A 26,053-nucleotide genomic window follows, 5' to 3' on the forward strand; every position below is an offset into this window, starting at 1 on the left:
GCATGAACAAACTTTGGTACATCACGGGTGATGAAGGTTGTGGTCAAGTTTCATCTAAATTGTGTGTATTTTTAGAGAAGAAAACAAATACATTATTGGGGGGTTGGGGCAACCTCCCATATACCCCCTGAGACCCCGGTTTTTTAATGTCATGAACAAACTTTAGTAAATCTTGGGTGATGAAGGTTGTAGTGAAGTTTCATCGGAATTATGCATGTAGTTTCTGAGAAGAAAGCAAATATCTCTTTTGGGGGACAACCCCCCCATAGACCACCTTAGGGCCCGATTTTTTTTTTAATGTCATGAACAAACTTTGGTACATATCAGGTGATGAAGGTTGTGGTCAACTTTCATCTAAATTGTGTGTGTAGTTTCATCTAAGACAAAATGTATTGTTATGATCATGACCAGATGGGAGTGAATGTGCAATTGCTAGTAGTGAGGTTCCTCATTAACAAAAATGCCAAGGACCGTAACATGGGGGACAAAAGCACAATTTTTTGCACTAAAGCTTTGCCCATGTATAAGGATCAAAAAGAGGGTAAGCTCCAAAAAAATCTGATGACGGGAAGTGTATTTAATGATGTCATAACGACGTCACAATAGACTAACAAGATATTAGAGCAAATTAATGCATAAAATAAGGTTGTGAAGCATTGTGCCGAGATTTTGAGTAATTAATTTATTATTTCAAGAAACAGGTAATTGATATATAAGCATTTTTAAGCTGACTAACTATGTTGCAGTGATGTCATTACTCAAATGTGTAAAAAAAGAAAACAAAAAAAAAACAACATATATTTCGATGTCAAACCTTGAGGACGCTGCTCGTGGACACATTTGTCGTTTTTATATATGATTGCAAAATAATTAGCTTATGACATCATAATGACATCATAAATCTTTTAAACATTGTCTGAGATGAAAAATGACAATTGCATTGAATTCCTTGACTTCGGAAACATATATTTTGATGTCAAAATGCACATAACAGCTTCGTTCTAAGTCATTGATTTTATATATATATATATATATATATATATATATATATATATATATATATATATATATATATATATATATAATTACATAATAATTAGCTGATGACGTCATAATGACGTCAGATATTACACTTCCCATCATCATTTTTTTTGGAGCTTGCTTTTTTTCTGGAAGGTATACCCTGGAGATGCTTTGGTGAAAAAATTGTGCTTTTGTCCACCGTGTAACAATATTTTCACTATGGGACTCCACCATAGTGAGTACTTGTAAGTATGCCGTAGACCGGGAAGAGTGCATCACAAAACATGGCGCGAGAACCACAGAACAGAAAACAGCAAAGGGTTGGGGTCACCCGAGTGCATGCTGGCACATGAAACCCAAAACATGATCAGGCAGGAAACTACAGCTTCTCGTCGTCTTATCGTTCCACCCAAATCACACCACCACTTGTTATGTTTATCCTGAAACGAGTGACTGAAATATAAAACATGGAAATAAATCGGGTTTTTTGGTGCTTTTACTTCCATGAATACCTGTAATCACATTCTCGTGATACTGCCTTGTGCCTGGTGTTGGCTTAATGGTTAGGGTGGTGGGCTTGGGATCTGAGGATCCTGAGTTCAAATCCCATTTGGCTGTTGAATTAATACCAGGTGGGGCTGATTCTGCCTGTCATCCTTCTGAGGCTGGTAAAATGAGCACCAGCATGCTGGTATACTGTGTCGGAGTGGTGACCCGTCCAGGATTGTGTCCAATAGCCAAGGAGACTGCTGAGGCAGCACCAATGCTCTACACAGAGTATGGTCCCACTGGATGGATGAGATGGATACTGCCCTACCAGCTGATTTCGACGACGGGTTCAATGATCAGCTTTAAATCTGATGTCATTGGAAAACGGACATATGATTCTGGCAGTGAAGAGTTGATGCACACGGGACGCTAAGGGTTAAGGCATATTGTATTGAGGTTGTCATCGGTCCCAATGTTGGCAGGGATTTTCAAACGATTTTTTTTATCACCTGCAGCCCAAATGTATATTTTTTGAGAATGAGTTGAAGTATCTACTTACGGCAGAGTGAAGACACATCCAGGCCAAGGAAACGTTCACCACTTGTCATTGGCACCGCGCTACGCTCTTGTCGGAACTTGGACCTTAAGCTGATGAATCAAAATAAATGAGTTGCAAAACTGTTTCGCTTTTTGCTGGCTTTTAACTCTAACCTCATCTCTCGATAAGATTACTTATTTCATATTTGAAGGGGTACAGTTTTGGAATTTATTCAGTGCCGGCAATAACTCCACCACTCTTTGCGAATGATGCCGCGGTGTCTTTAAGGTTTACCAACTAAAGCAAGAAGACAGGACTCCTAGTTTAACATAAATCCAAGGGACAGCACGCACACATTGATGAATCTCCCTGCCTGTGAAACACCAGGAGGAGAGTTTATAGCTGACCCGATATTCAAATCCAGGCTAGACAGCTCAGATGCAAGTGCACATACCTCTAGGCTATCTTGCTAGCTCGCGAAGATAAACTACTATTGTAATTGATTTCATGGACATAACCAGGATTTATTGCTCTCCATTTGGAGCAGACAGAATCACAAACAATATTTTGGGCTCGACAAATCTTTGGGCGAAACCTGTTTGTGGAGAGGGGTGGTGGTTCGACCCCTAAAATATGAGCTAAAAACTGCAGCGATATTGCTAATAATAATATTGTGGTTGGCTTGTTTGGAAAACAAAAATGGTGGGCATGGTCTTTTTTGCATAATACATTGTATATTTTAATCTCAAGCATGTTGGGAATTTCACTCCGCACTCTCTGCCGTAAAAAAAAAAAGTGAGTACATGATTGTTGTTGATGCGATATATTTACGTGACGTCATGGGACATGGATGAGGTGTAAACTGCTGCTGGAGATAAATGCTGAATAATTAGCTAACATGTCCATTTCATTGCGACCTACTCACATACTGCTGCATTGTGGTGAATGTTTTCACATCGGGATCCAATGTGGAAGTAAATCTCAAACCAGGTATGTCCACCTCCGGCAGCAATCACTACATTGCATCGTTGTCACATTGACCATATGAGCGCTTGAATCTGAGCCTGGGGAATTTCATTCTACACCTGAATCAGCTCCTGTTCCAGCTCAGCAAGGGTCTGTGGCTGTCTTGGCAAGGTTTAAACGTGATGATCAATGATGTCCAAGAGATGCTCAATTGGATTTAATTCTGGCGAGATGGCAGGCCAGGGTGTCACAACATAACAATGGCATTGACAAGAATGGTCCTTGTTTGAATGGTCCTGTGAGCAGGAGCATCATCGTGCATAAAGATGATTCCTTGACCAGGTTGTTGAAGGTTAGGCAACACGTGTTGCTGCAATAACTCATAAATGTTTCTGTATGCCATCAGGTTGCCATGGATATGTAGCAAGTTGCTGCGAAAGGTTTCAGCAATACCACCCCACATCATGACATTTTCAGGTCCACTATTTGCAGCTTCCTGGACACACACTGGGGCATATCACTCATTACACCTGTAGACCCATGCATAGTCATCATGCCTTTCAAGGAGAAGCCTGGATTAGTTCTTGAACATTACACTTGCCCATTGCCTCCGCCTCCATATTATGTTCAGATTTGACCACTGTGAGCGTGCTTGGATGTGTTGTGGTGCAAATCTTGGAAGCTAAATAGGACCACAAGCATGGATTCCTGCATCATGGAGACGCCTCAATACGGTCTTGACACCTATCCTGCGAGTTCCAGGGAGTGTGTTTGCAGTACTCTGGGCAGTGTAATCAGTGTGTTTTTAGGATGATTCATATGCTGCTGTCTCGGAAAGACTGTTTCAAATTTGCTCAGAATGTCTCGTGTTACCTCTACAAACATAAGGGTGCATGTGCTGAACAATGATTGCATGAGGGAATTGTGTTACATGTTTTGGGATCTTACTATCAGGTGTTCTGTGATCCCTCGTGTCAAAAAGCCAGCTGGAATGAACATTGGAACGGTGACTTCAACAATTACATTGTCGATTTTACATGTTTTGTATGTTTTTTTTATGGTGGTGAGTGCATTTACTTATATCTTGCCTTTCAAATAACACAGGAGGTCTCCGGCGTATGAACATCTGGCTTTCGAACATCCATTCATACAAACAATACGACGCTTTGTAACCATGTTTCAGTGTTTCAAACGTTCGATCCATTCACATGAACACGGCTTTGTTCACATACTATGAGCTATGCTTAAGTCCAGGCAGCCCGGGAATCAATTTAGTAACTTTTTGTTGTACACTCTCTATGGCAGCAACTGGATGTTTCCTCAAACCTGGTGGCCAAAACTGTACACAATGTTCCAGATGAGGCCTCAATAAATACCTGTACAGTGTGAAAACCACCTCTTTTGATTTATAATTGATCTCGCTGTGAATACAACCTAAAACCCTGTTTGCTTTACCTGTGGCTGCCTGGCATTGTGCTGCCTGCTTACCTCCCATATCTACTACCACTCCCCCAGATCCTTCTCCTGTGTGACACGCTCCAAAATTTTCCCTTGCATCCTGTAATCCATATTTTTATTATTCATACCCATTCCTAACACCTTGCATTCCTTTTTGTGAAATTGCATCTGGAAATATTTTGGCCAATCTATTAAAGTACAGGTATCTAGACTTTCCTGAATCTTTCCTATATAGAACACCTCCAAGATTTGTGTCATGTGCAAATTTCGAAATCCGACTCTTTACCCCACTATCCAAATAATTGATGTAAATTATGAATAATAATGGTCCCACTACTGATCCCTGAGGTACACTACTACTTACATCTTCCCAGCAAGACATCCTCACACTATCAGCCACTCTTTGCTTCCTATCACTAATCCAGTTTGAAATCCAGTTCGTACCAGTTAATTCTAAAATTTAAACTATCTTTTCAGGACACCCAAGAAGAAGAAGAATATTCAATTTACATGAGACTTGACAGCTGTGATCGTAAATAGTTTGCATCACGAGTGCATGCACAATTGAGAAAAAATTTATAGTCTCGAGCCAATGACTCACAGATACCTAAATTCAGCAGAAAAGTTTGTCCACAATTGTATGTACAACAAATTTTCTCAACTAAATGTTGATAGCGGTCGGATAACTGCAAATCACGGTGGACAATAACATACTTCAGTCAACATTTGCTTAAGAAAATTAATTGTCTTTATTTTTTTTCTGCCCATAGAGACCGGCTAAAGTCCTGATACAAACTATGAGTACTTTTTCCATTACATTGACAATTGGAAGGACCTGCTAATCATGGTTGTGACAATTTGGATATTACATTTACTGATCTCTCGAAATTATAATATCATACAAAAAGGCTGCACACTAATCAAGACGAGGTCCAACATGATTGAGAAATTATGTAAACACAATCTCTTCCGACTGATACATCATTCTCTCGCCAATGCACTATAAATTCATATTTATTTAATGCTGAACCCTGTGCTACATTGATTGCTTCCATGAGTGATCCACAATGACTGCAAATCATTCTCTTCTGAATGACGATGTCAAACCTCCTTAGTTAAAATAATCTCTTTATTGGACGTATTTGCGAATGCGTCAAACAGGGTACAGAATGTAATTTTTTTTCACTGAAAATCACATCGGCTGTTTTCATATACCGTAGAGCTTTCGAACGTATAAAAATAGTTGAAATTGCTTTGTTTTGTTTTTTTTAAACATTATTTACTTTATGTCACCAGCAAATTTAGAAAACCCATTTAACACTTTATTGCATTTCATTTTTCCTGCAGTAACTGAGGCTCTTGAAGATGCTCGTTTATATGTGTGAGCTGCTGAGGAGTAAACTGGCCTATCAAGGAATGAGAACAAGGTCAGACAAAAAAGGGGGTTCAAAGTTCTGGTTCCCATTCAGAATACCATTCAACTTTCATTGAACAAAGATGAGTGCCAAGTACCAGTCTCAAACGTAAAATAAACTTCGACCAACATCAAAGGTTTACTGACCTTCAAAGGTTACTTTGGGGCACTTAAATCAATTTCGTCATATATGTGGTAGAGCCCAGTTTACTTATTAGTGGCTATTGTCACGTGCAAAAATAGAAGGCACTCAGAAAGGTGCATAACTCTGCCAGGCTGAACAGTTTACATCTTGGATCCCACTGATAGGCCAGATATGGATATGGATCTGATCGGCTTGTTATTGTCACCTGACCAACTCATCCACAACTTTTTGAAATATGTTATGTATCGTTTTTTGTCCCCATTTCTCAATGATGAAGAATCACTTGAAAAATTCTCGTATCTGGATCTCTATCAGAATTGAATCAATTGGTCCTTGTCACACACCCAACCTGTCCACCACATTTCTGTGGAATCTGTCCGTAAGCTTTTGAGATATTGTGCCATATATCGTTTTTTTGGCCATATCTCTCAACGGTGAAGAATCAATTGAATAATTCTCGGATCTGGATTCGGATCTTCACCAAAAAATCGAATTATTTCGTCCTTGTTACACTCCCAACATGTCCAATCCGTCCACAACTTTTTGAGATATCATGTAATTTCGTTTTTAATATCATGCAATACTGATGTGGACCGGTGATCCGGGTTGTGGATCTGCCATTTGGAGAGGTTCTGGGATGAAAGGATCGGGTTCTCGATGAAAAATGGTGCCCAAGTGATGGTGCCCAAAATGGTGCCCAGTTGGGAAATCAGTAAATTGCTTATAAGTTGAGGTTATAACTTCAAATAAAATATCTTTTGTCAGTACTTACCAGTGCATAATATATCTGTGTTTGTGTGTTTATGTATATATGTTTGGATGTATATGTATGTATGTGTGTGTGTATTGTTATGTGTGGCTTTCTTCTTGGAACTACAGTTCAGGTCAGGTGTGGGAGTCTTGCTCTATGGATGCGAGACTTGGACTCTGACCAGGGATCTGAGAGGGAGACTGAATTCCTTTGGTACCAGGTCTCTTCGGAGAATCCTTGGCTATCGCTGGTCGGACTTTGTGTCCAACGAGCGGTTGCTAAGAGAGATTCAAATGAAATTTGTTGCCTGCACAGTCCGTGAGTGTCTGATGCGGCTGTATGGACATATGGCTCGTTTTCCTGATGCTGATCTTGCTCACCAGATTATCTCAGCGAGGGATCCTCGTGAGTGGAGGAGGCCAAGGGGCCGACCTCATGCTTCGTGGTTGCAGCAGGTTGATCAGCATCTCAAGGAGATGGGGATGGCCAGACGGAGGCCCCTGGAGTACCGGCGGAAAGTGGATGCAGCGACGCACTGCTCTAGTGCATGCTCCCATACCTGAGCTGACCTGATCCGGATTAGGATCTTCACCAAAACTGAATCGATTCGTCCTTGTCATACACCTAACCTGTCTAACAAGTTTTGTCTGAATCCATCCATAATATTTTGAGATATTGTACTATATATCGTTTTTGGTCTTCTCTCTCAATGGTGAAGAATCACTCAAAAAATTCTCAGTTCTGGATCCGGATTTGGATCTTCACCAAAATTAAGCGATGTTGTCCTTGGCCAGACCGACATACACAAAAAAATTCAGAACGATTGCTTGAAAACCATGGCCAAAAATTGTGTGAAAAATAGACAGACAGACAAACAGATAGTCAAACAGACAAATAGACAGACAAATGCCACAGACCAACATACTTGGCGAAAAACTTGTTTGCCAAGTAACAAATAGACAGACAGGGGTGAAAACATAACCTCTACCCACCTTTGGTGGTGAATGTAACTAGAGAGATGTAACGGTAACTAGAACACCTAACCCCACGCAGTCTTGAGAAAAAGGACATCGGAAGGGCCTTTTAAACTGTTCCTTTGTTTTTCCAAGCACGATCTATATTTCCTATGCATTGTCATTTTGTCTGAATCTTGATATCCCCAAACAGTGAGAGCATGAACGACAAATTTGATTGGTCGAGATGGCTTAAATTACATAATATTTTGTCTAAGTACTGCTAAACTGGAGGTTTTTGGGAAGTGCCAACCAGGCGATTTGTGTTCTAGTGTTCAAGTATATAACTCAATTGAAACAAAATGAAGATTTTAAAGGCTGCAGAAAACAACAACCTTTTTCGGAAGTTTACCACTGTTGAGGCAGCATCTTTTACACCACCTTGTGGAACATGTTACGTTAATTCTTCATGCCTGTTGTTTGTGTCCTTTATGACGTCCTGAAAAAAACAGTAAGTTTTCTGTTTGGAATGATTTTCAATTTTGTTTGACTGCCGGATAGGCAGACAGACTGAAAGAATTCCTTTACCGTGCTGTGAGCATGCATGCTCGGGACAAGACGCCGTCGAATTTGCCAATTTGCAGGTTTGTGTTCTGATTAATGTTCCGATTTGTGTTCTGCAGTGTTCAACGTATAAGATTCAATTGACATCAAGTAGTTCCTCTGTCATAAAGTGACATCTTTAAACAGACAGACAGACAGACAAAGGAAACCAATTGCTTCATCCTGCTTTTCACTTCACATGCGCAGGGTAACAATGTTCAGAAATTCTGGGAAAACAACAATAGTAAGTGAGATTGGAATCTGTATTTGGAGCATCAAGAGAAATGCTGAGGTGGGAATAGTCCAAGGAATTGAGCTGTTTTGATCATCTACATTTGTAAGATCAATTTCTGAACGCAAGACGTGACAATAAAACTGACTACGATTGGTCGATGAGGAGTAAGTAGTTGTTTATAGAGTACGAGTGCTGGACTCAAATGTTGTTTTGACCTCAGGGTAAAATCCCATATATTGCGTTGATTTGTATACTCTCTCCAATGTCCTATTAATTCACGGAAAAGTACACCGGGGTCTCATCATGACAATATCCAATGTGACACATATCTAAAAGCTGTTCCTGTGGATCATCAACCTCTTGTGTGGTATTTTATCAAAAGAATGGTAAAAATGAAGATGGCAATACAAGGCAAGGAAGAAATTTTAAAATGCATCTTGAGGCACAACTAATTTCTTGGGGAAATGATTGGGTGTTTTTTGGGAATCGACGTTACAATAAAAAAAATTCCTTAAGCATACTGATGTCCAAAGAAACTTTCCAGAAAATGCTGTTTTACTCAACAATTGTCTTTGCTTTGACCTAAATCTGTTTGTGACATTTTCTACCATTTTTTTTATAGTGGTTTCTTGAAATATGATGGTTTTTCAATTCTTAATTATATTTTACAGTCATTCCAGCTGGCTCCATTCCCAACTCACAACCCCCCATTCCCCTCCCTTTCTCACTTTGCCGAGCCCTCTTACCAACCTCCTCCACTGTTCCTCCCAACCCTGTTACCCTCTGAAGCACTAATGGTGTGTCCCAAATCATAACAGCAGCTGGAGAGTTCCCAATTAGTGATGAGCTGTTTCTCAAGGAGAGAGCAAATTGAGGCCAAACCCAGGCAAAATGAGGGCCTCGGAATAAAATGCTGAAACTGGAAATAAAACATATTAACCTACAAAACAGCTATTCCACAAAAATAAAAAAATAAACATTTTAACGTTATTCTTTGATTTTAACTTAGTCAGAAGCATTAGTATCTGAATTACAAAATTTAATATGTTGAATGTAATGATTAAAATGATCTTTGGGACTGATAAGAACATATTATGCTATAATCAGTTTTTATAAGGAGATTTGCTGCAAAGGAAAGATACTTTTCACACATTTTCTTATCTTCCTCGGTACATGGAGATTCATATGCTGTTTGTTGTAGGGAGATCGAGAAAAATCTACTCACTTGATAAATACAGTGTCGGATGTATGTATGTATGTATGTATAAATAAATATTAAATATATATATATATATATATATATATATATATATATATATATATATATATATATATATATTGGTTGGGATTTTACATTTTAAAAGGAAAAGGCATATCCAACAAAAAAGTACCACTATCTATCCTGCTAATCACAATATAAACGAGAACAGCACTCGGTAGAGCACATACCTCCACCAGGCTGAACACTTTATGTTTTGTGTTCCACCAAGAGGTCACATCTGGATCCGGACCTCCAAAATCTAATCAGCTTGTTCTTGTCACATACCCAACTCATTCACCAAGTTTTGTTCGAATCCATCCACAACTTTTTGAAATATTATGCTGTACTGTATATCATTTTTGGCTCCATCCTCTATCTCTCAATGGTAAAGAATCACTTGAAAAGATAAAAAAAAATTCTCGCATTCAGATCTGGATCTTTACCACAATTGAATCAATAATTCCTTGTCACACCTGTCCACCAACTTTCGTCGGAGACTATCCATAACTTTTTGAGATATTGTGCTCCATATAGTTTTGGTCCTATCCCTCAATGGGAAGAAGCACTTAAACATTTTAGTATCTCGATGAGGATCCTGATCTTCACCAAAATCCAATCATTTCGTCCTTGTCACACGCCTAACCTGTCCACCAAATTTCGTCCAAATCCATCCACATTTTGAGATATCCTGGTGAAAGACGAACAAACAAGAAAGACATCGTGTGGAGCACGATACTTGCAAAATTCCTCAAACAAATTTGACCACAAAAATTGGTTGTTGAATTCAATGACCAAATGTGCAAATCTTTTTCAAATTTCATGTCGATAGGATGAAAATTGAGGATTTTAGAAACTTCACCGAAGTTGTTGACCTTTGGCCTATTTTGACATTTTGGTTTATGTTGACCTCAAAAACAATGAGTGGTTGAATTCATGACATGATATGCAAACTAGTGTGACCACTCCTCATTTTCATAAATGCCAAGGTGAGTCAATGAAAAAAGCCAATAATTCACGAGGTTTCGGAAAAGCGATGATAATAGAAAATCTATACGCCAAGAAAACCTATAGAAAACCAAGACGCCAAGGTGAACAACGAATCGCCAAGATCTTGTGAAAAAAGCCAAGGAGTGGTCACACTGATGCAAACCCTGTTCAAATTTTAAGTAAATGGGATGAAAATTGACGAATTCAGAAATTTGGCCTGTGCGAACCTTTTGACCATTAAACCTCAAAAATAATTGGTGGTTGAATTCAGTGATGCGAGATGCAAATACTGGTGAAATTTCAGGTCAATCAGGTGAAAATTGAGGATATTAGAAATTACGCAGAAGTGGTTGACCTTAGGCCTATTTTGGATTATGTTGACCTCAAAAATAATTTGTGGTTGACTTCAATGACCTGATATGCAAATCCTCTTCAAATTTCAAGTTCAAATTGAGAATTTTCGAAATTTGGCCAATGATGACCGTTTGACCTATGTTGATGTTTTGACCTCAAAATCAATAGGCTTCTTGCTTATGACCAACACTACCATTTAGTGAAGTTTCGTGAAGATGTAGGTGAATGACATACAGACAGATAGACAGAAGACAAACAAACAGACAGAATAACAGACCATATCAACCAATATACTTGCGAATTTTCAATTTTCGCAAGTAATTAATATGTCTTCCCGAGTGCAGACATGGTCCACCATAAACCCATTTCTGGTAAAACTACCTAAATCCAGGATCACTGCTCACCTCCACTCATTTGGTCCTCATTTTTCCCACCTGTGGAATCAACTTCCACATCCTCTTCAATGTCATTCTAACCTCCAAGTCTTCAAGACAGTTGTTCACCACCATCTCAGATCATCCCACATCCAAAACCATGATCTTCTCTACCCTCGTTAACCCCCTCCGCCCACCCCACCCCAATCCCTCCTCCTTCCAAATTTCCAGTTTTCCCTCCTGAGAGTCCCCTTCTGTATCCATCTTGTTCACTCCATGCATTCTTTCCTGCCCCCAATTCCTCCCCACACCCATTGTTTGTCTGCCTCCCTCTGTCTTGGCCTTTGGCTATGCTGTTGGTGTTTCCCCCTTCTCTCCTCTGTTCCTTTTGTCCTGTTGTGTCCTAATCCATTTAGTGTACTAATTCTAGCTCTTCCATGAGCCTTGACTGTATACAAAAATAAATCACAGTAGAAATCAAATCCGTACTGTTCTGCAACAGCCAGATTTCTGACCATCAGTTTAGATTCAGACCAGGTCACTCTACCTTTGACATGCTGCTCGCACTCTCCCAACAATGGATGGATGCCCTCCATGTCATACATGACATCAGGGCCATTTCTCTCAACATATCTTGAGCATTCAATACAGTCTGGCACCCCACCCTGCTCTCCAAACTCTCTGCCTATAGCATCCAAGGCCAACTACACACTTGGCTTACTGACTTCCTCCATTCTCTTAGCTTGCTGGCTCTCAACAGGATCCCTTCATCTCCACTCCCTGTTAAGGCTGGAGTACCCCCAAGGTAGTGTTCTGGGCACCGTCCCACTCCAAATCTTTATCAATGATCTCCCTGACAGAAAAAATCCTCTTCATCTGTTTGTTGATGACTCCACCCTCTGCCATGACATCCCTCATCCTTCAGATAGGTAGACAACAGCCTCTTCCCTCTCTGCAGACCTTGTTTGAATCATGAGCCAGTCAAACACTTGGAACATGTCTTTCAATCCTGAGAATCCCACACACTCACAGCTATCTCTCTCCAAAAGGACCTCCTGGCAAACACTCCCATATACTTTCTTAACAATCCTCTGGAAGAAGTTCAGACTCACAAACTTTTGGGCCTCGCGATCAGCCATGATCTTTCTTGGTCAAACCACACCTCCACTCGAAGTTTGCCTTCCAAGGCAGTCTCCGACTGTGCATCGTCCGTTGTGCAAAGTCCTTTTTTGGCACACCTGATCTCTTATGCATCTTCAAGGCCGCACCTCTAAGTGTCCATTCCCCACTGTTTTGTGCTTCCCTCTCCCGTCCCTCTTGTCTCCTGCTTCCCTTGTTATACGTTCAGTGTGTTAGCTCTTATATGAGCCTTGACATTGTATAACAATGCCTTTATCTACAGCTTGATAGAGTATTGCTCTCTTCTCTAGGCTGGCTCCCATGCCTCACATCTTGCTCAGCCTGATGCTGTGGAAACCAAGGCCTTCAAGATCATTGGAATCTCCAATGATGAAGCTGAGTTGATGGGCCTATCACTTTCACATCTCAGACAGTTCAATGGTCTCTCTATTCTTTACCATCTCCTTTTTGGTCTTTCACCACCTGCTATTCCCATGCTCTGTCCCCCACCGCCAGGATTCTACAGGGCGCACAAGGTCTCCCAACAACCTCCTTCCGGTGAATCTCCCAAAATCCAGAATCGCTGCTTATGTTCGCTCATTCATTCCTCTTTCTTCCCACCTGTGGAATCAACTTCCACATCTCATCCTTCCATCTATTTTTTTTTCAAGAGAGCCGTTTACCATCATCTAAGATTACCCCCTATCCAAAACCAAGATTTTTTTTTCTACCCCCGTTATCTCTCCCCATGCTCAACTCTTTCCAACTTTCCTGTTTTCCCTCCTTGGAGTTTCCTTCGGTATCCATCTTGTTCACTCCCTGTGTTGTCCCCTCGTGCTCATTCTTATGTGACTCAGAGCCATATGCTACATAAGAAAGAATAAGAATAATAACCTGTCATGTTTTGTTGGATCCAATAACCGTGTGGTCCTGAAATGGAGTGATATTAGTTATATTTTGTTCATCACATTCACACCTCATTTCTCACCGAGCTTGGCGGTAGTGAAGTCCAGGGGCACACAGTCGTAAGACACACCATTTGGTGTTTCCACCTGCTGCCGATTCAATGTTGAGAAGATCTTGCCAGGACTGGCATCATCCGCATCTTCCATCTTGCGCAAACCGCAGCCCATTGCCACTACGAGAGAGAGGAGAGAGGAGAGAGGAGAGAGGAGAGAGGAAAAAAGATGTTTTTCAGCCAGAACCACAAATCACCACCAAGGTGGAGTTGGACATGCCAACTCTCCTGATGCATCCCAATTTGAACAGTAAAATGGGTGTCCCACCCAATTGATCATAATTCATGATTTACCACTTGTCTTAAAAAAAAAACAACTCTGAAACCATGGCACTCTGTCAGGCACTTACAGGTAGGTTAGCGAGATCACTCCATATTTTGAGGCCCCATTGACAAGGCTTAGACTGGGACTCTTCGGTGAGACAACACTTGTTGATATGTACTTGAAGCTTACACAAAGCTCGCAAAGGTTTGCAATACTAGAAAAACTTTTATTTTTTTTAAACAATGTGGAAGTTGGTGTTGTTCACTGCCTCATGCTGGTGTGAGTCAAATGAGGTTCTTAATTGGAGTGAACATTTCTTTGTTGGATTATCTAATATATAAAGCAGAGTTTGTGTCTGTGGGTAGGTGGATGTGTCGGTCTGTGTGTGGGTGGTCTTAAGTGCTGCCCATTCTGCAGGCCATACCTTCCCCTCCCCCCCTCAGCGTCACAAACACCGCCCATGAGCTAGGCCTCACTTTTCCCTCCAGCCGTCCAGAAATTGCTGCCATCTTTTTCACTTCGCACCAGCTCAAATTGTTTATAGGCCTCTGCTTCTGACTTCTCATCTCATCTATCGTTAATTCCAGCAGTGTGTGTGTGTGTGTGTGTGTGTGTGTGTGTGTGTGTGTGTGTGTGTGTGTGTGTGTGTGTGTGTGTGTGTGTGTGTGTGACTGCTGTTTCTCGACAACCACTGGTCTGATCTAATTGAAACTTGCCAGGTATATTGCTGGGGACCTGTGGATGTGTCCTTTTAAGGTTTGATATTAATCGGACAAGTGCTTCCCAAGTTATGGCCATTTATTTACCAACCAATGACAAGACACGTTGCTGCGTGGGCGTGGCCAATGGGGAAGAGAACCTCAGCCACGTTCCCCATTACAGGTTACAACGTACGGACTTCCAGATAGTGATGACTTACTGTATTCTAATAATTTCTCGATTTCTTAGGCTCATTTATAGATAAACACAATGCCCCAATCAAGTCGTCGTTTACGAGAGCGAAGGAATGAGAGTGTGGTTGTTTGAATTTTTTTTTGCACGTACGACCACGCGAGAGTGAAGGAACTTCCTGTGTGGTTGTTTGAAAGATTTTTTTTTGTTTCTTTTGCACGTACGTTTTTTTTTCTCTCTCTCTTCTCTTGTCTTTGTGTTTTTCCTTGTGATGACATTGCGAAAAGGCAAAATACGTTGGTGCTAATTTAATAATTGGCCATTAAAACTAAATTGCGAATAATCGTAACTGCGATATGCGAACTTCCGGGCCACACACGTACGGGCACGCGAGAGTGAAGGAACGGCCTGTGTGGTTGTTGTTTCTGGCTCGCGGTTTGAAAGGTTTTTTTTTTTTGCACGTACGGCCACGCACGTACAGGCACGTACTAGTCTTCATTAAATAAAGGTTCCATTTTGAGGAAACAAAGGTACATTTGGATTGCAACTCAAACGTGGTAATGCATGTTTTGTCTGAAGCGATCGCTGCAGCGGTCTAATATGCACTGGCCAATTAAGGTAACGTTCATTCTGATATACAGAGGAAAGAAAACAGTGATATTTAATTTTAAAAAAACTTCTGGTTTTTGCTGGACCTTTCGAGGCTTATGAACAATCTGATGGACATGCAATTCACATACTGTATTATGTGAAGGAAATAAATGTTAAAATTGGCTCGGTTCTGAAATACCTGCGTACGTAATTAATTAGTCGGGAAGCCACCGGGGAAATTCCCCAAATATTTATCATGACACATCCACCTTAAAGAAGTTATGAACACGCACACTTTAAAGTTATATAAAATGTAGATGTACACTTTCGTACACTCAGCATCAACTCTGAGTTTATGTACATTTTCAAACTGAACAAGGTACGTACGTTTTCATTACGACAAAAATAGTTATGATTAATATTTGAAGTCTTTAATTTAAAATAAAATTGTTCTTTTGTCAGCATTTTGTATGTACTGTATGCTGTCGAGATGTCCAGGGATGTATTTATTTCCCAAGTAGCTCGCTAGCGCTTGCCAAGCCAGCCTTTCCTGATCAACGGTTTTGAATGGAGTGCTTGCTTGAGTGCTTAAGCCACTTGGTGAGCGATCTACAAGAAACTTGAATCTGAACACAAGCAACGACACTTGGTAACTAACGGAGAGAGGGGAAGGGGAAGGGGTGGAAGTCTGGAGGGACTGTGGTAGGAGGAGGAATGGGTGGTGTTGGAGTCCAGAGGGACTGGGGTGGGAGGAGGCAGGGGAAGGGAAGGGGTAGGAGGCACCTCGAGTTTCCTGGCAATGCCAGGTACCCCTGCTAGTATAATATCAAAGGAAAACAGTAGAAGGTGTTTTATACAAGGTGATTTTGTTTATTCAAGAACCCTAAATAATTCCCAAACACTAAAAACTATATCAGTTAGGAACCTAATATTTTGCGTAAATGTAGCCATCTTTCTGGGCATGTAAATTCACAAAAAACTCGTTTATGGCTTCGTGAACAACCTTATGCAATGCATGAAAGATCTGGGGATCGAGGTGCCCATAATGACTTGGACACTACATGGTCACCAAAGAGTAGCCGAAGTTCGTCAATGCTGTATCGCGAAGTGTGACTCCTGGCACCATCTTGCTGAGACCATCCTTAGTTGATTTTGTCTTCCATAAGGTGCCCAAGAAACACATGCATTATGTTGATGTATATGTTTTGAGTTTATTGTTTCTGAGAAGAAAATCTGGCGAGTAATTCTTTGCTGACTTGCAGCACACCAAACACAATTTTTCATGGAATCCAATGGCTTTCCATGCATTGCATAATGTTGTTCACTTAGCAGTAAATGAGTGTTTTGTGAATTTTACACGCCCAGAAAGGTGAATTTATAGGATCCATCTATGTTAAATATTAAATTTCTAACATATAGTTTTCAGTGCGTGGGAATTATTTCGGGTTCTCGAAAAAAATAAAATAAATCACCCTGTATAAATCTCCTGTTGCAGCAGAAAACAAACTGGTCATGATTAAATAGATATTTGCTAGCTGCAAGTTGTTTTCTTACATTATTTAATTTAAAATGTGTAGTTGTATTATTTATTTTTTTACTTTATTCAGCAAGCAGATGATGAGTGCAATGTGTGTGTTGTTTTTCTGTTAAGTACACTTTTTTTTTGAAGAAGGAAGAGATTTGTAATTCCTGATAAAACTGAATCAACATGACGTTAACGTAAAAAAAAACAACAACAAAAAGGTTGCATCAAGGGACCAAAACGCTTGATCAGAGAGCACTGTTTTGGTGTTATGTTTTCAAAAATTAGTTCCCAATTCTCTTCCCTCTCACCACTCGCACATTCACACCCTCCCCCCTTTCTTGTGCTCACTTTCATTTCCCTCCCCACATCCCTATTTCCCAATTTTTACTTTACATTGTGGGCATGTATGTAAAGTTTGCCAAAGTTTTACATCAACAGCCGCCTTTGACAGTGCTATTTCAAATGAAATGTTCTCATCAACTAGATAAATGCAAATAGAAAAGCCAGCTTTTAACAAATTAGCAATGCAGCATAGGAGTCAAAGTCGAAGATATATTGAAACATGAAGAGGAACTGCAGTGGCATTAACGAAAATAAACAAGACATGGAGAACTAGAATGGCGCCTGGGAGAGTGCAAACCTCTGCCAGGCTGAACAGTTTACGTTTTCTATCCCACTGATGGGCCAGATCTGCTTCTGGATCTTAACCAAAATCGAACCGGCTTGTTCTTGTCACCGAACCACCAACTCGTCCACCAAGTTTGGGCATCATCCGTCCTCATCGTCTTTTGGCCACATCTCTTCATGGGGAAGAATCACTTTAAAAAAATTTTAAATGTCTTTTCTGGATCCGGATTTTCACCAAAATTTAATCGATTCATCCTTGTCAAACACCCAACCTGCTCACCAAATTTCGTTTGAATCAATTCATACCGTTTTGAGATATCCTGCTTGCAGACAGACAAACGGACAGACTGCGGTGAAAACATAACCTCCGTCCACCTTCGGTGGCAGAGGTAATTAACAAGGAAGAATGCATGAGAAAATAATTTTACTTATCATTTTATGGCATTGGTACACACACACACGCACAAAAATTAATCAAATGAACATAATCCCAAATCATCTTGACCATGTTAGGCCCGTATAAGAATTCTCATCAATATTAGTACTGCAAGCCATAAACAAGCACACAATGCAATTATCTTATTCATTGTAAATGTATTTTAAAAGTTTTCTCTACCTCCACTCAGGAAAAAGTTTGCATAAGTTTCAAATATGTCTGCATTTCATTTCTCACACACCATTCCACTTGAGCTTCAAACACATTTTACAATGTGTCATTTCAAAACAGAAGTGTGGCTCAGAAAGCTCCTTGGAAGTTCCCCTCCCACGTTTGCACATCCTTTGCCAACTGCACGGTATCATTATCCCTCCTGCTGAGCAATGAAAGCCAGCAAGCTTCAACAAAGTTTCGGAGAGCATTCCAGGAAATCAACCATAATTATTGCAGCATTCCCAGTCCATTGTACATGTTTATTCAATCGTGTGTGCACTCACTAAGTCACAACAGAGCACAACTTGCACTGTGAGCAACATTTTACTCGCCAACAACTGCATTCAAAATCTATCAGATACTCAAGAAGGAACTGAATTTTCTTCTAAACTTGTCTGATCGAGTTAAACTATTTATTTTTTTGGTCCTTTAGTGGCCTGTAATGCTCATAGTGGCCTGGTGTTGGCTTAATGGTTAAGGGTGGTGTGCTTGGGATCCTAGGATCTTGAATTCAAATCCCACTCAGCTGTTGAATCAATACCAGGTGGAGTTGACTCTGCATGCCATCCTTTTGAGGTTGGCAAAATGAGTGCCAGCTTGCTGGTATCCTGTGTCGGAGTGGCGACCTGTCCAGGATTGTGCCCAAGAGCCAAGGAGACTGCTGAAGCAATTGCAGACCATTTACAATTTAGCAGGTTGTGGAATCAACTTTTCTCTCATTAATTAATTAGAATCACACCGATTCTTATCACATAAGTATACAGGCAAAAAGTTGTATTTATTTATTTATTTATGCCAAGCAAATTGCCCTCTTATACTGAGAAAAGTTAATCCTGATAGATCTGTATTCTACAGGGTCGCCTGAAAGTCGATTTGCCAATCCCCAGTAAAGCATTCGTTCCGAAACTCTTTTATAATAAACAGGTTTTATTGTGCGGTCCCATATTACCTGAAAACAAAATGGCTAAAATGTCAGGATAAGATCACCATAGAATTTTGTTTCTGCAGAAAGAAGGAAAAATATTGAGTGAAGTAGCTCACATCACTCGATTTTCAAGATGCGGTATCTGAGGCACAATCACCAAGTACAGCGAAACCTCATCTATAATTGACAAACCCAGGATTGGAAGACCAAAAACGCTGTCTAACAAAGATGAGCAATACTTGAAGACCGTATCCTTAAGGAATGGAAAGAAAACAAGTGTTGAATTGACAACATAACTGGCAGAAGGCTTAGGTATCGTCGTTTATCCTGTAACAGTGCAAAGGTCACTTTTTTAAATCAGTACTTGAAGGATGTGTTGTTATAAGAAAACTTCTGTTAAGAAAGGGGAACAAGACTAAAAGGCTAAAATATGCACAAGAACACAGAAATTGGACTACAGAACAATGGTCTAATGTGCTTTGGACAGACGAGTCAAAGCTTCAGTTATTTGAATATAATCGGACAATATGTGAGAAAACGAAAAACTGAAACTTATGAAAAGCCTTGCTTGAAGTCAACCATCAAGCATAAGCCTGATGTTGACTTAATGGTTGTGGTTGGTGGCTGGCTTAAGATCATAGGGTCTTGAGTTCAAGCCTCTGTTCATTGAATTAATACCAGGTGGGTTAACTCAGCATGTCATCCTTCTGAGGTCGACAAATTGAGTACCAGCTAGCTGCTAATGGGGTCCTTGCATCAGTGGCACAGCTGCACCCCCAAGATATTGATGCAGCCAAGCAGACACAAGCTGCATACGAATAAATAAATAAATTAATAACAATCAAGCATAGAGGAGGCCTCTTTGAATCACAGATCTCAATATCATTGAAGTTGTTGGGGACTATGGACAAAGAAAAGTAAAATATTAATCCCCCACAACTTGGATGATCTTTGGAATGTCTTTGAAGAAGTGAGGATCCCAATTCCACAAGGGTTGACAACAAAATTATTTGAAAGTGTCCCTAGAATAATTTCAATGGTTTTGAAGGAAAAGTGTGGATATACTCACTATTCGTTTATATCAAGGCATGTTGTGAATAAATTTGGTTATTTGAATAAGATTTTCTTTATCATAAAGGTATATTTGCATTTAACACAAAGTTTTAGTTTAACTTATGAATCAGAATGAAATATGCAAATTGTCTGAGACCTTTGCACAGCAGCATGTGTAAATCCAAATGTCAGTCAGATAGAATATGAATGGCTTCCTCATAAGAAGAGGTACAAAACATAAGAAGAGGATAACTAAAAGCAAAACAAACATAAGAAGAGCGACAGGACCAGATGGAATCGGTGCCCTTGTTCACAATCATGGCCTTTCCTGGGCCAATCACATAGCAAAGCTGGCTTTCAAAGCCAGTTGCAGGCTGGGTATCTCCATTGATCCAAGTCTTTCCTTGAAAAATCAGAGCTACTCACAGTCTTCAAGCCCTTTGTCCATAGCTCAATGGTGGTATTACTCTCCATTTTGGGCATGGCATCCCAACTTCACATCTGTCTATCCTGGATTCTGTGGAATATAAAGCTCTCAAAATTATTAGAATATCCTGTGATGAGGTCAAAAGGCAAGGTCTGTTGCTGAGATCACAGGCAGGTTGGTGGTCTCTGTTTTCGACCGTATATTCTTCAAAATTGCTCTCTCTCCCTGCTCTCGCAGTCTTCCGACCCTCCCCAGAAACTCGAGGATGCACTCATTCTTCCAGCCACTCCCTCCTGGCTCAACTTTCAAAATCTAAGCTGACTGTACACCTCAACTTCTTTATTCTTTGCTTCTCCCATTTATGAAACCACCTTCCAGAGGCTGTTCTGTCGCACTCTTCTCTCCAGGACTTCAAGAACATCAACTTTTGTCATCCACAATTCTGACCGATGATCTTTATTACCCCTGCTAGTATAAAAGCCCGTCAAAAATGACGGATTGGAATTATTTTCTTAAAATATTCAAAGAGACTGTAAGATATGTTTCATAGCAAAAAGCATTATTTTGAGGCTCCACATGTACAAATATTACCCTATTTTCTTTATCTTCTGGGATGTTTCATTTTGATGGTCCAGCCTTGTGAGAGTGCCAAAGTCTGAAGCCTCGGCTTAGCATCAGGTGTACATAAATATTCTTATTTACTAGACATCCTATGGACGTAAATAAACACTCATTTTACTCTGCACACATTGCACATGATGTATAGTGAATTTCACCTCCCTGTGCCTTGTATTTGTTGTTATCCCCCGCCAACTTCGAAATGGGTTCCGTCCGTCCGTCCGTCACATTTCGTTTCCGGAGCTTAACTACAAATCCCCTCAAGATATATTTACGAAATTTGGTACACATATCAAGCAAGTGGTGAACTGGTGCCTTTTGATATTTTTAATTGATAGGTCACATGGTTTGGCAGCCATGTTGGATTCAAGAAAATATTAAATAATGGTTTCTCTGGAATCACATAACCTAACGAAGCGAAAATTTGCAACTATCATCTTCCATCATGTCTGCATACATAGTAAAAATTATGACATCACAAGTCACATGGTTTGGCGGCCATCTTGGATAGAAAAACGCACCTTATTCAATCAACACGAAACTTCACACACGTGCTCCCCAACACCATTGGAGGCAAAATTTACACCAAAAAATGTAAATTTATGATGTCATAGGTCACATGGTTCGTCAGCCATCTTGGATTGAAAATTAATAAATTTTAAAAATCTTCTTCTCCAGAACGGCTGGACAGATTGAGACAAAATTTCACATACACTTTCCCCAAGACATCCTTTCAGAAGTTTGTTAATTTCTAATTGATAGGTCACATGGTTTGGTGGGCATATTGAATTTACCCTAAAAACCTTCAAACATCTTCTTCTCCAGAACGGCTGGTTATTTTTGAAACGTTTCTGAACACCCCCCTTGAGGCCTGGTTGCAAGTCACCGTCTACATTTCCAATAGAAAAGACATAATTACTCTTTTATGAAAAATGTTTTTTGAGTTTTTTTTTAATCCTGAAAAATAGACCATAGTGAACTCACAGTCATGTTAAAAGATTGGCCTTTAAAAACATTCTGAAATTGTCCTAATGAAGGGGGACAGACAAATACACACTGTTTTATATCGGTAGATTACCAAACCAGCGAATGTTTGCACATGCAATAAAGGGTGAAACTGCGAATTCTGAATCTGTGAATGAGTTAACATGCAGATAGAGAGCAGTTTCAGATGGGGAGAAACTCAAAATCATAATTGTTTTGAGAAATTTATGAAACCTCCCACCCACCTTAGGACACCCGCTGGGACCCCAAAAGGTTCCACAGAAGATTTGACGGGACTAACCCTAAAACTGATGGAGTAGCTCGGGGATGGACAGACAGACAGACACTCCTGACTTATTATGAAGATTAACCTTACATAATTCAACAATTTTACTTGATAGTTTCAGTATTTCCTCCTCTCCTCCATTTCCTCTTTTCATGTTCATTCATTCCCTTGATATTTACTCATTCTCTTGATTAATTCCCTTGTTGGTCCCACTGTCAATTCCACCTTGATCTTCCATGAGCCTTGCTCTGTTAAGAAAAAAATTAATTAACGTAGCCATATTTGGCAAGGAGAAGATCTGGAGAATCAAACGCATACAAAAGGATAAAGATCAGGAAAGGTCAGTCAAATAAATTTTCTCCATGCATCACTTAGCAAACATTTAAACTTTACAGAATGTTTACACTCTGCCAAGGTCATTGTGTTGACATTGATGTCTTGGAATGAAACGGTTGACTAGTTTGGTAGAATGGTTTCTAAACTCTCACATCTTTTGAAAATTTTGGTCAATGAAAGTTAAAAAAAAAAATGCTTAACACCACAATGTATTTAGGAATTTATGAAATTATATGCGTCGGTCTGCAATGTGCTTCGATTATCTTAAGCTGTTAGTGTATATATAAGCTGTTAGGACATGGTAATACCTGTATGGTAGACTTTATCTGTACATGTACAGAACTAAAACTACACATGTACATTATCCTTTACTATCGAGACATAAAATGGTTGAGTTTGTCTGCAAAGGAAAAGGTTCAAGGAGATTCTGTGGTTTGGCAGAAAACCAGTCCCTTGTTATTAATTGCGGCGTTCCGCCAACATAGATTGGAGTATTGGACTGCTGGGGCCAAGAACAAGCAAGACTGTGGACTGGGTAAATTAAGAATTTGACAAGATAATGGTACATTACAGCCTATATATTGATAAGAATGTCAGGAACTTTTCACTGCATGTGGAGTCGATTACAACTCGAGAAGTTTTCACCAGATGTGGAGTCTATTACAAATGTCATTTTCACCTGTGACAGCATTATTTGCGGATATTAAAGTATGCACTTACAAACGATTGTATGCACAATTTTACTTCATACTTGCTGAAACCAAATAAATTTTAAACCTCAGAAATATGCCGATGTCACTCACCTATTGAAGACCTAACTGAAGAGGTATGGATCATTTATGTACATCAAGTGGTTATTGCAACATGATTGTCTGACAGACATTTTGCAGACATAATTATATATATATATATATACACACAGTGTAAATACATATATAAAAATTTATATTTAAAAAAAAAAAAGAAAATGATAGGGCTTAATGAGTGGTTAATTATGTGGTAGTTATATCCCAATGAGTGTCAATATAAGTGTTTGTAAATCCAAATTAGCATCGACCAGAATTGTGTGTACACTTAGATTCCCTGTCACCCTTTATCCTCATGCCTGGTGTCTCAATGGATAGGTTGGTGGGCTTGGGATCCTATGATCCTGAGTTCAAATCTTGCTCAGCTGTTGAATTAATACCAGGTGGGGTTTGCTTGGCCTGTTATCCTTCCAAGGTTGGCAAAATGAGTGCCAGCATGCTGGTATACTGTGTCGGAGTGGCAACCTGTCTAGGAGTGCCCAACAGCCAAGGAGTTTGCTTAAGCAGCACGAACACTCTGCACAGAGTGTGTTCCCAATCTCCTCCTCCTTTATCCTCATGTCTCCCTCTTTCTCTCAAACCCCCATTCCTGTTAAATTTTTTTAATCACCCCTTTTGTACTTTTATAGTAAAATCACACTCACTAATGGCTTTTCCATGTATGTTAATATGGAGCCTCGAATAGGGGTTTTACAACCATGGCGGTGCCATGTGTGCGACCTTGCACAGCCAGGACACCGACAGTGCATGTGCAAGACCTGTGCAGGATGGAGTGTAAGAGCGCTGGCTATATAATACCACAATCACACCTTGCCCGAGCCACATCGTGATTGAGAGCGATAAAGCCGGGATGCCCAGCCAGGGATGCAGAACTCCCGTCTATTCTCTCCTCACCACACTGAGACACACAGCCGGACCATCATCTCTCTCTTACAGCAGGGAGCATCTCAGCTCTCCTCTTCTCTCAGATTCACAGCCCGGGACTCGCACATCTCAGAGTGTCCAGCTATCGGTCAGACCACTCCTACCTTACCCCCCACCCTTACCCCCAGAGAGAGTGAGTGCACAGCCATCAGCACAGCAATGGCCAACTGAGGGCCAGACCTGATCGAGAAAGGTGCCCATTAGCGTACCTGCATCATGCCCTTGATGCTTTAGATAAGACACACATATACACCTACGTCACTGTCATTGTCTTTTGTCTTGTGTTTCCCAAATGTAGTCTGGGTTAAGTAATTATTAAGCTAACCAAGGAACTGTTATAGCCAGTTAAGCACGACAGTTATCTCTGCCTTTTTATTGCATATTTTACCTCCCATGTCCCCATTCCAGTCTTTCTTTATTAAAGCTGTTGCTTTTAAATGAGTTGCTGTGTATTTTGAGCCATGGTTCCATCAAGTGTAATAGTGGGGCAACTTAGCATAACAATTGTGCATTTTGTGAGGAAAGCACCAAATTTGGCACACTAGTAGCCTATCATATTATGAACAGATTTGGATATTTGGCCATCTCAAATTCAGCCGCTGATGGCTGTGGCAGCCATTTTCCACTGCCATCAAAAATTTGAGATGGCCCAATATCCAAACCTGTTCATAATATGATAGGCTACTAGTGTGCCAAATTTGGTGCTTTCCTCACAAAATGCACAATTGTTATGCTATATTTAGCTAAGTTGCCCCACTATAAGTAAATTCCCACATTAAGCCAATGCTCAAACAGCCACGCGGTGAAATTAGTAAAAACAACTGCATCGTGGTGGATTATCTGAGTGTGCACAGTTTTGCCTACACTCAGACATCTTGGGAGATAAAGCCTTCACAACCCATTGGCTGGAGAATTGGCTTGACTCCACCAACAATGGTTCGGAAGAAAATGCTGCGTCCGCCATGTTGGTTTTCTGATAAGTTGAAGACGTCTTCGGATGTCTCATTTTCACAACTTGTATTATCCAAGCTATATAACCACGATATGTTATATCTTATATATCAACTGTTTGAGTGCTTTTGGCCACAATTGTGGCTTCATGGAAATGTGCTGTTGGACATGACAGATCTGACACGCCAATCCCCGCCTCTTTAATACTTTGAAAGAGACTCAATCTAAGTCCATCATATCGAGGTCATTTCAAAAACAGATGGTACAAATATTCAGGTTTCCTACAAGAATCACAGTTCCAAGCAGAGTGACACCCTCCCCTCTGGAGGTAAGAATTAAGATGACAGTGCCCAAGTCTTAGCGTGGAGAGAGCGACCTGGTCTATGTGGGAAAGCCAGGGAAACCTACCAGGTCGCAGGCCTCATTTCCCCCAATGCCCACATGGGCAGGAATCCAACACAAGTTGACCATTGATCCCCTCAAGGCAATGTTGATCAGATGCAGTAC

General features: G+C 40.3%; 1 protein-coding gene across 10 annotated transcripts in view; it reads right to left on the reverse strand.

Annotated features, from left to right (window-relative positions):
• Window positions 1–26,053, reverse strand: part of RFTN2 (raftlin family member 2) — a 148,117-nt gene that overhangs the window by 65,846 nt on the left and 56,218 nt on the right. For all 10 annotated transcript variants that reach the window (XM_085870892.1, XM_085870890.1, XM_085870884.1 and 7 more), the window contains one exon: window positions 13,659–13,808. In XM_085870892.1, the coding sequence (XP_085727018.1) occupies window positions 13,659–13,803 (145 nt within the window). In that variant the 5' untranslated portion in view covers window positions 13,804–13,808. The remainder of the gene's footprint in view (window positions 1–13,658; window positions 13,809–26,053) is intronic.

The sequence above is a fragment of the Eptatretus burgeri genome, chromosome 2, assembly GCF_056783735.1.
Source record: "Eptatretus burgeri isolate ZD-2024b chromosome 2, Ebu_testis_v1, whole genome shotgun sequence".
Taxonomy (NCBI): domain Eukaryota; kingdom Metazoa; phylum Chordata; class Myxini; order Myxiniformes; family Myxinidae; genus Eptatretus; species Eptatretus burgeri.